At 38.8% G+C, this 11,579-nt stretch overlaps 1 protein-coding gene across 1 annotated transcript in view; it reads left to right on the forward strand.

Annotated features, from left to right (window-relative positions):
* IPO9 (importin 9) overlaps window positions 1-11,002 on the forward strand; it is a 34,172-nt gene extending 23,170 nt beyond the window's left edge. Inside the window, exons 16-24 of the mRNA XM_035122795.3 lie at window positions 544-692; window positions 2,272-2,400; window positions 3,910-4,185; window positions 4,673-4,839; window positions 5,395-5,528; window positions 6,149-6,268; window positions 7,431-7,535; window positions 7,845-7,921; window positions 8,969-11,002. Coding sequence (XP_034978686.1) covers window positions 544-692; window positions 2,272-2,400; window positions 3,910-4,185; window positions 4,673-4,839; window positions 5,395-5,528; window positions 6,149-6,268; window positions 7,431-7,535; window positions 7,845-7,921; window positions 8,969-9,079 — 1,268 coding nt within the window. The 3' untranslated portion in view covers window positions 9,080-11,002. The remainder of the gene's footprint in view (window positions 1-543; window positions 693-2,271; window positions 2,401-3,909; window positions 4,186-4,672; window positions 4,840-5,394; window positions 5,529-6,148; window positions 6,269-7,430; window positions 7,536-7,844; window positions 7,922-8,968) is intronic.
* Window positions 11,003-11,579: the final 577 nt, after the last annotated feature.

Here is an 11,579-nt window from a genome sequence, read left to right on the forward strand (position 1 = left end):
AGAGCTTGGTGAACTTGTAGTTATAATAATTAGAGCTACCGGTATAAATTATTTCAATCCTGTTTTCTTGTAAATAATGCCAGAAATTTTGAGGTGTGGTTGATCAAAATCTCTGCATCTTTCTTCACCCAGTTCTGGTAGCACCTCTTCCGCCCTTTGCATTTAATAATTACTGTTAGTAGTTAGGAGCAAGGGACATATTTTAAGTATGTGGAAGTCAAGCATTCTTTCCCACGGTTTAGTCCTTTACTCTTGATTGTTGATACTTCTAACCAGATATCATGACATTGGGACTGCAGATGAGTCAAGCTAAGGCACCCCCACATACAATGCATGAATCACCAAAGGCAAACATCACAGCTGTGACTTTTTCTTTCTGACCTTTATAATTTAAAACAAACTGCTTTGTTTAGGCACAAAGGAGGAACCCTGCCACATATAATGGAAGAGCATCATATTCAATCTAGGAGGATTTCCTTACTTCAGTAGTATAATTTGATGTAATTTTATACTCTTGGTAATTGGGTGTTTTTCTTGCTTTAGATCCTGTTGTGGCCTCACTTGCCCAAGATATCTTTAAGGAATTAGCGCAAATAGAAGCCTGCCAAGATGCAATGCAGATGCGATTGATCCCAACCCTTGTCAGCATCATGCAGGCTCCTGCTGATAAGATTCCAGCAGGGCTTTGTGCAGTAAGTATGAGGGTATCGTCTCAGAACGTGAAATGTTTTATATAGCCTAATGCAGTTTATGAAAACAGAAATATTTTTTTATTACTGAAAAATACATAATCATCGAAGAGAAGGGCATACATTTGGATCGTATCTTATGTGTGGGTTTGGTTTCTGACAAAGCACATATACACAAAATTGTGTACAGGCAACTCCCAACTTGCATGCAATCTACTTGCGTACAGCCGCACACATGCACAGTGCCAGGAACCTGAAAGTAGTGGGAGAGACCTGGAAAGTCTGGCTCACGGGGAGACTCCAGAGCCCAAAAAGGACGGTCTCTTTGCAAGCCACAAGGACTCTCCAGGGTGCTCCCCACTTACGCGCATTTCACTTATGCATGCAGGGGCTTGGAAAATAACCCCCGTGTAAGTGGAGAGTCGCCTGTAGGAAGAAGAACCTCCATCACCAGCAGCAACAGGTTGTTCCTCCTCTCACTGGCAGCAACAAGTACTTGAGCAACCCGCCAACTGCTGCTACAACCCAGCGGCCTTTCACAGCTTCTTTGGCACTTGCCTCTTCATCCCTGTTCCCTGCCACTATGAACCCTAGCACCTCCAGCTGCCTAATGGCCTCAAGATGTACAACACTGCTGGGTTCACCCTCTCTTTTATTAGCAGCCAGCAGGGTGGCAGAGGCTGGGCACCGCTGCTCTCCCACCTTCCAAACACAGCATGTTGCTGGCACATGCTGGAGGAAGTGAGGCAGGGATAAGGTGCTGTGAGTTCAGTATTGTATTGTATTGTATTGTACAGTGCAGTGGAACCAGTCCTCTACTCTTGCCATTACACAGATACACAGTGCTGAGCTCCCTGTGCCTCTCCCTCCCATACAAGCAACATGCTATGTTTGGAAGCCAGGAGAGCAGGGGTACCTCACCTTTGTTGTCCAGGCACATGTGGAGAGGGATAAGAGTGATGTGTCCAAGTGGGGTGGGCCATTGCTAACTGGGAAGCCCCCTGAGGTGCCCTTCTCCACTCCACTGGGGATATTCCTTCTGGAGAAGTGATGGGAACACCATTTTGAAACAGGATCTCCCCCCCCCCCCATTCGCTCTCCACTTGAGGAAGACCCACTGCAGCTGGATCTGCATAAATAGAATGCATGTAAGATGTGCTCCCACTGTATATATTTTGAGAACAGTGCACATACCTTGTCTTTGGTCCTTTAGGTAACAGTAACTGTTTCTTGGTGAAAACTGAGCCATTAACCAGATTGAGAGGATTTTTCACAGTGTTTGGACCAGGACACGTTAGTTGAATTTAAATTTGATTTATTTCCATGAGAGCTAGTCATGACTAATGTAACTCTTTGAGTTCAACAGGACCTAAGTTCAACATCTTAATTTAGTTCCAGCCGGCACACTAAAACTACCACTCTTCTGACTACTCTTGATGCAACCATCTGGAAGAATGTCTGCAAGAATATTTTGCAGATGACAAAAATGTTTTCTGCAAACTGATCTGCTCATTTCCTGACTTTGTGCTGTGTCTCCTTATTCTACAACTACTCACCATCTATCTGAATTTTTCTTTTTCAGACTTCAATAGACATATTAACAACTGTTGTGAGGAATACTAAACCTCCCCTTTCACAGCTCCTAATCTGCCAAGCTTTTCCTGCTGTGGCTCAGTGTAGTCTGCACACAGATGACCATGCTACCATGCAGGTAATCATTTTTGGGAAGAGGGAAGTTGTTGTTAGATCTTGCATTGTCTGTAAGCTTCTGAGTTGAAGCCAGCCACTTCATACTGCATATCATGTTTAGGTTTATGGACTGGAAATTGCAACTGGATCTGTTAGTGAAAGCACAAGTATCTTATTTTTATTATAATTCTTGGTCATAGTAACTTGAAATTTACCTTGCTTAAGCCCCCAAAATACTAGAGCGAGTGAGTGCCTCGTGCTCCTCTCTTTTTCTTTTGGTAATTTGTAAAATTAAGAGAAATAAATGTGTTTGATAGTACCTTGAGAATATTTTTTAGTAACTTTTTTATTGTAGAATGATACAACTTTTCATAGGAGACTGTCTATTATTAGACTATTAACACAGCTCAAATTATATGAATGAATTGGAGAGAAGCAAGAAACCTAAAGATGAAATATATTCACGGAAGAATATTTGAAAGGAAGTTGTGAGTTAAGTCCAAGCTCCTCACATAAACCAACCTGGACATTGTGATCATCATCTGAGGCCCTTCTCCATGTACCCCTTCCACAGAAGTTCTGAAGGGTGGAAAGATGAGAATGGCCTTTTCAGTGGTGCCTCTTGTTGGTGGAATGCTCCCCAGAGGCTTGCCTGGCATCATCTTTATCTATTTTTAGGTGGCAGGCAAAAACCTTCCTTTTTACACGTGCTTTTGACCATTAATTTGAATGTTATTAAGTACTTACGATTTCTTGTAGTGGGGCAGGATCTATAAGACTTGTCTTCTGTTTGTGTAGATATTTAAAATAGGTGTGGTTTTTTTGGAGGTGCTCTTGTAATTGGTTTAAGTGGGTCACTTTAGTGAGCAAAGTGATGAATAAATAAAATAAATAATACATAATAGAGTTTGCATGTACTTGGGGCAAGCTTCACTGACCTTGATTTCCTAGGAGAGGTAGTTCCCATTCAAATCCAAAACAATAACTCATAAAGCATAAACTAATGAATTATGGGATCCCTTCCATCATGTCTTTGTTGGCACTGGTACTACTGTGCCTGCAATACAGGTAAGTTGTCATTGCTTAATAAGTAACATTTCCCCAGTTGAGTATTTCACAGCTGGCTGGCTGTAGATCGTATTTATACCCTTTGGAGCCATTCAGATATACTTCCAGGTTTTGTCTCCCATCTATGCAGCAGCTAACAGGACCAGAAATGCATCCCATGTTTTCATAGCATTCTCTCAGTGTTAAGTGCATGAGCTCAGAACATTGTCATCATAACAGATAGTTTCCAAGTACAAGTTTTGCCAGATAAAAATGTTTTGGTGGCACTCGGGACTATTTCCTAGCCCTGGCATAAAAGGAAAGGAGCAAGTTTGCATGAAAAAGATATTCCACATACAGTTTTTTACTCGTACAATCTCTTCCCAGTTAATTTGTTTCCTTTGGGCCTATAATGCTGTTTGTTAAATGTCTGAAACACTTGGTAGGTTGAAAGTGTGCATTCTTACATGCTTTGTTCTTTCAGAATGGTGGTGAGTGTCTACGTGCATATATTTCAGTCGCTCTGGAGCAAATTGCACAATGGCATGATGAGCAAGGCCACAATGGACTGTGGTATGTGATGCAGGTGGTGAGCCAGCTTCTTGATCCACGCACTTCAGAATTCACAGCTGCCTTTGTAGGCAGATTAGTTTCCACGTTGATTTCTAAAGCAGGGAGTGAATTAGGAGAGAATCTCGACCAGATTCTGAGAGCAATTCTTAGTAAAATGCAGCAAGCAGAAACACTCACTGTAATGCAGGTAAGAGGCTCAAAACTAAGTTGATAAAATGAGTAGCTTTGCCCAAACCCCTTCATGTATTTAGCTGTAGTTTTATACATGAAGATCACTCGGCTTAGAGCAAAGCCAATTTGGTCAGGGATATGTTCACTAATGCCTGGCGGGATGGTATTCCAGTTGTAAGTGGGTGTTCTGAATTGAACTCACAAGTTTGTTTATGAAACAGTATATTCCCTATAATTACCACAAATATTGTATTTGCGTACAAAACATATTGTCCTATATTAGAAATGACCTTAGACCTTAGTCATAAACTTCTTGCAGGGTGCATGGGGACTAGGTGCTTGGTAACTTTTTCAGTCAAGTTCAGAGACTGATCCTGCAGTCCTTTTTTGGTTTTTGTTTTGCAGGATGTTATTGTTGAGTTCAGTTTCAAGCATTGGTAAAATCACTGAAATTCCCAAAATACAAAAGTCAAAATGTCTATCTTACTTTGTCTCTCTTGCAGTCTTTGATCATGGTATTTGCTCACCTGGTTCATTCTCAACTTGAACCACTACTAGAGTTTCTTTGTAGTCTGCCTGGGCCAACAGGCAAGCCTGCCCTGGAATTTGTAATGTCAGAGTGGATGAGTCGACAACATTTGTTTTATGGACAATATGAAGGCAAGGTCAGGTAAGGTGTCCCATGATCACATGTATGCCTTGAAATACCTGTTACAGGTAGATAGCTGTATTGGTCTGACATAGTCGAAACAAAATAAAAAAATTCCTTCCAGCAGCACCTTGCTTTTTCCTGGAAGACCAATTGCAGTCGTTAACAGTCAATCACCCATTCCCACCACCCTTCTGAGTAATACCCCTCCCCACCCTCTCACTATATATAAGCGTCTGGTGACTTCTGTTTCAGGTGTATCTGAAGAAGTTTGCATGCACACGAAAGCTCATACCAATGACAAACTTAGTTGGTCTCTAAGGTGCTGCTGGAAGGAATTTTTAATTTTGTTTTGAAATACTTGAGCATGCTCATACCTTTCATTTTAAAAGAATCCTGTGTCATTGTAGATAGTTGTTTGTTCCTGGTTTTGCTTTAATCACCTGCTCTTTGAACAAACCACTCTGCCCCAGATTTGTAGATAAGGGGAAACTATAGTTTGTTCTAAAGTCTTGTAAAGAGGATGATAGTAATAATGGAGCTGATCTTCAAGTATGTGACTTTTTAAATTTTCAGCTCTGTAGCCCTGTGTAAACTTCTCCAGCATGGTATCAATACAGATGACAAGCGACTGCAGGATATCAGGGTAAAGGGAGAAGAAATATTTAATATGGAAGAAGGAATACGCACACGATCAAAAGCAGCTAAAAGTAAGTGTTAAAATATTCTCTCAAGATTGAATCAGCCAGACGTAAGAGGCATAGAAAGTCCATTAAAATATGATACAACTCCCATCAAAACCAGTGGGACTTAAGTGCCACTGACAGAGAATTAAAAGCTTTGAAAGTTATGACATGTACATCTTTTTCTGGTCTTTTTCAGACTAATGTACAATGCAAGACTTACACAGACATAAGAGATTTGATAGTAGTTGAATGTATTAAATGCATGTTGGTCAGAAACAGTGCACAATAGCAATCGTATGTAGGAGAAGAGTGCCATCTTTTAAATAATAAGATAAAGTGATGATGACTGTGCAAAGGATTGGCATTTAGTCATCCAGTTCTCCCTGATGCTGCAAATGTAACTGCTCAACAGGATGTATGCTTAGTCATTAGTTTAGAAAACAATGTTAAAGGGATCATAGTGAATGTATAGTGTTGAAAAGAGTTGACTACTGCTGTTTTTTGTCACAACTTTAAAAACTGAAGAGTTTAGCAGATTTGGAATGCCTCTTCAGACAGTTGTGAACGTTTACATAATTGCATCGAGTTTCCAAAATTCTTAGCTGTATGTATAGATATATATTTACTTTCTCTGTTCCTCTCAGATCCTGAACGCTGGACAAACATTCCTTTGTTAGTTAAAATCTTAAAATTGATAATAAATGAACTTTCTAATGCAATGGAAGCAAGCGCTTCTCGACAAACTGCTGCAGAATGGAGTCAAGGTATAACACTGATGTCACTTTCAATCTTTATGGTAGCTATCATTTGGTGCCATCCAATATGTTGCAGTAGTAAAGAGTTTCAGACTAGGTCTAGGAAGACCAGGTTCACGTTTCCATTCTGACATGAATCTCACACTAGGGCCCGTCACTGTCTCTCAACCTAGCCCACCTCACAAGGTTGTGATGATAAAATGGAGGGATAGGGAACCAAGTATGCTGCAATGAGCTCCTTGGTAAGATACAGATGTAATACATTAAAATATATGACTGCTGCTTCTGTAGCACGAAATGTCAACTATGCCCGCATGGAGAGAGTGAGAATGTAGTTTTAATTTTTTTAACCCATACATCCTAGAGAATGCTCACACGCTGTGGACAATCTTAGATTTGCACTAAGCTGCATGAGAGTACAGATGTTTAGAGAATAGGAGTTCTGGGAATAGGTCTTCTTACTTAGCAGTGAGAGCTCTGCCCCCTTTATAGCCCCATTTCTATGTAATTTTCCTCAGTGACTAGAAATACTAAGTATTCCATGAAACAAATATTTTCAATTAGAAGTATGTGAATTACTAACCAAAATAATATAACAAATTTACTTGGCAATAAATACAATTTTAAAATAGTACAGTGGTACCTCGGGTTAAGAACTTAATTCGTTCCAGAGGTCCGTTCTTAACCTGAAACGGTTTTTAACCTGAAGCACTCTTTTGCTAATGGGGCCTCCTGCTGCCGCTGTGCCGCTGGCGCGCAATTTCCGTTCTTATCCTGGGGCAAATTTCTTAACCTGGAGCAACCACTTCCTGGTTAGCAGAGTTTGTAACCCAAAGCTTCTGTAACCCGAGGTACCACTGTACTTAATTGTAGGTATATGTCCAACATATGTACTTGGAATTGAATCTGTGCATGCTTTTTATGTACCTATATAGAACATTCCATTGTCAACCATGGCATTTTCAGTTTATTTTTCTTTTTGGTGAGAATTGCAGCTTCCTTGGTAATATTCTGCTTGCTCAGAAATGTACAGCTCTGTCCATATTGAAATTTCCAGTATGTCTCCTAGTTAAAAAGTGATGTCCAGGTGATGAACTTTACATCAAAGCAAACAAAAAACAAAAAACCACAGTCCTCATGGCAAAACTACTACTTCTCTCTTAATTAACAGAGGAATCCAATGATATGTGGGAAGATGAAGAAGAGGAAGAGGAAGAGGAGGAGGAAGGGTTAGCAGGGCAGCTATTGTCTGATATTCTTGCTACAAACAAGTATGGTGAGCAAAGCAGTTCTAAACTTGTGAAGATTATTTGTGCAGGGAGAGGTAGACCCAGACATTTAATAAAAGTATTTTACAAACCACTTTCACTGTGTTGTTTAGAAATGTGACTTGTGTAAGAACTGAAATAACACCAGTTTATTTCTTCTTCCAAATGTATTCAGTGTCTAAATAAAAGTGTTGTAGTTCATTTCAGTGCAAAAAGTGTATGCAAAAAAGGACAGATTTCTGTAATTGTGCATCTTGGTGTTTTCTTGCCAATATGATGGCTGACATGACATATTACATCACATTGTTTGTTTACAGATGACGATTATTATGAAGATGATGATGAAGATGACCCAGATGCACTGAAGGATCCTCTGTATCAGATAGACCTACAGGTGGGTTGAATGATCAAGGTTTCATTGCTGTTTACTAATCTTTTAAAATACTTATTCTAATAAATACTTATTCTAATCTTTTAAAATACTTATTCAAATACCTGGAATACAGTTAATACTGTTGAATACTGACTGTTAAATATTTATTCTCATCTGTTTAACATGCCCTCACAACAGCATGAAGCTACTGTAATTAACTTTGAAAGCTTTGTCTCACAGTAATGCATAGCACCACACATAAGGCTGAAGAAAAATATCAGTCCTGTACATCCATCTGGTGGTCAGTAGATAAAAGGACTCAGAAAGAAAAAATCTAGATTTCTCTGTGTCGCCAGACAGTAATCCTGAATATTGGGATGTAATAGTGATCTGCTGTTGTTCTTTAAAGAGAAAAGCTTCTTAAATCTTGCGGCAGGAAGCATCTGGAGTTTTAATTTTGAGTGGGAAAATGACTGAAAACGTTCTGCTTCTTTCCCCCTTCCGAAACTGCTTTGATGTTATATTATCCCAACACAGATTTTGTAACTCTTGGTTAATGCCATAGAGTTGTTGTAGTCAGTAGAGGGTATGTATTTGGAGAGGAAAGTTCATCTTTCAGGAAAGTTTCTTTTAACAGCAAGAGAGCTATATAATACTGAATCTGATGTATAAGAAAATGAAATAAATCAAAATTTAAATTAGAATTAGATGAAACTCTTTGGGGCTAAAATGCAATCATTTATTTTAAAATAACTGGTAAAATCATACCAAAACAAAATAAACTAAAACAACAGAAGCAATAAAAGCAAAGCAGTGACAGATTAGTCTTATTCTTGGTATCTGACAGGGAGCAATTCAGGTGGAAAAATAAAAAGGTCTTTTGCCTGGCATGAAAAGAACATTTGAGTAGGCACAAGGCTTAAGGGTTTAAGACCTTCAAACTAAGGTCTTGAGTATTTTATATTGTTTATTTTGTTCTTCTGTACTGTATTATAGAATAATTTCACATATAAATAATTGTGCAGTATCCTGTGGAAATGAATTGACAACTATTTGTCTCCCTTATAGGCTTACCTTACAAACTTCTTATGTCAGTTTGCACAGCAGCCTTGCTATGCAGTGTTCTCAGACCACCTCAATGAGAATGAAAGAAGAGTTCTTCAGACCATTGGCTTATAAATCCTGAGCATTGTGAACATATCTGGAAAATATTTTTCTGGTTTATTTCACGTTTTGTGACTTGAAACATGAAACATCCTCCATTATTCGCCAGATGTGATTATCTTTATTTTGAAGAACTGTTCCTCATCATGATGTAGGGTTAAGAGAAGGATTGTTGAAGGCAACAAGAGGCAGATGTGCATAGAATTTTGCACACTGGATTTGCACAACGGGAACACTATTCTTCAGATCAGCTTTTCAGGAGAAAATTAAAGTATCGTGCCCCTAAAGCCAACTTTCTCTCCTCCACTGAAAAAGCACTTCACTGACTTTTCACAGCACAGCTTAATGAAATGAGGAAGACATCGCCATTCGTTCAGATGTGTATTGAAACTGGGAAGTTTTGTCCCACTTTGCACTTCTGTCACACAGGGTAAATTATCTTGATCTTACCATACGACATCTTTTTACAGACACTTGAGTGGAAATGGAATCCGCTTACAATACAAGAGCTTGGATTAAAACCTGAAAAATAAAATTGTTTACCGTTCATATATAGAAGTAAACGACTCCTATCTGAGCTCCGTTATTCTCATGATTCTTTACTAAAGCTATCATGCACCCATACTGAGCAGGCTTGCTAAAAAACTCAGTTCCTGTGGTTACTGATGACTGGTTTTGCAACCAAACATTTTTATACAAAATCTTTATTGTATTTAACTTGTCTATTTACTCCATGAATACAGCTTTCATATACTCTTTGCTTCCTTCACATACACAAATCACACAATATGGCTCAGCTGTACTCCACAAATTAGTATATGTATTTTTATAGGGCCGTAAAATTAACATTTACTGGCTAATCTGCAAGTACAGTGATGCATCTCACAACACCTCTTTGCCTTTTTCTCCCTTTTTGGGAAAGAAATTAAAAATAAAACTGTTCAAACCTCCATTGTTATCATTCTTTTTAAAATATCCAGGTAACAAAGTTGCATCCTTTGGTAATCTCTTTAAAATTCACGTGTGAAAAGCATAGCAGCCTTTAATTGCCACTGCATTGAACGAGGTATAGGCATCTTTAATTTGAGGTATTGCACAGCTTGTTTCACTGGTTTTTATGTTAAAGGTTATATGAGTCTTCCAAAATTAAATCCAAATTTAATGATGTAATTTAATGATGTCATGATCTATCAACTTTATAAAGATACAATGGAGACAGTTCATGTGTTTATTACAACTGAAGACAGTTTGGATGAGATACTGTATGATGGAGGAGAGTGATGGCTGCCAGGTCTGAAAACTGGATTTATAATACTTTATTCATGTTCCATGGATAAAATTTAATGAATCATGAGATGCTGGAGGTTTGGGGAGTGTTTCAGTTTAATAGCTGTCAGGGTTTTCAGCCCCAACTTGAGACTTCAACTGCTTAATTGCAGTACAGTGCCAAGGAAAAAGCAGTAGGGGTTTAGCAAGGGAAATAAAATCACAAACATGCTGGGACCAAGCTTAGCTTTGCATGCTGAGTGTAAAAGAGAGAGAGACTGTTAATTGAGGGACCAATATTAACTGTGGTTCCACCCTCCCCGTAATTCAATTTGAATGTGTGAGCACATTTGGACCATTTATTCATCCATGAATTGCTATTTGCATATGCCTTAAGGCAATTTACAAATATATGATAAAACCAGCTAAAATAGTTTTAAGAACAGTACAAAAAAACAATTGAAGGTAAGTTTATTTTGTATTTTTGTTAAATCTAATTGAGATACAGTATGTAGGATGCATGTCTCTCCAAATGAAGTTGTTTCCTGACAGCATTTTTATACTCAAGCCTAATTTGCCAGTAAGAATCAGTCTCATTGAAGTTCTGTTCTGCATTAGAGGCTGTTGCCAGAGTTACAGTTTTACAAAATAATAAACTTTTTAAAAAATCTACAGAGCAACAATGTCTAATTTTCTTTGTAGTATATAACTTTGAAGCTATATATTCACTTTCTTATTGTCAGTCCATACCAACTTAATCTATTATTGCACATGATTTTTTTTAAAAAAAGCTTACTGTATGAAGATTTTTTTAAAATAACCTGTTTGCCATGGATCCACTTCCAGAAGATTGCAAAATACAGTAGCAGTTAACCACATGTGTATCTTCAGGCAGATATTAGGCTAGGGCAGGAGTCAGCAACCTTTTTCAGCCGTGGGCCAGTCCACCATCCCTCAGACCATGTGGTGGGTCGGACTATATTTTGGAGAAAAAATGAACGAATTCTTATGCCCCACAATTAACCCAGATGTGCATTTTAAATAAAAGCACACATTCTACTCATGGAAAGACATGCTGATTCCCGGACTATCTGTGGGCCGGATTGAGAATGCGATTGGGCTGCATCCGGCCCACGGGCCTGAGGTTGCCTACCCCTGGGCTAGGGCAAATAAGCTGAAGTGAAAGCACTGATCTGAACTATGAGTCATCTCTCTAGGGGGGTGGCATAAATGCAATTTCTAGCACTCC

This window comes from Zootoca vivipara, chromosome 7 (genome assembly GCF_965207765.1).
Source record: "Zootoca vivipara chromosome 7, rZooViv2.hap1.1, whole genome shotgun sequence".
In the NCBI taxonomy this organism is placed as follows: domain Eukaryota; kingdom Metazoa; phylum Chordata; class Lepidosauria; order Squamata; family Lacertidae; genus Zootoca; species Zootoca vivipara.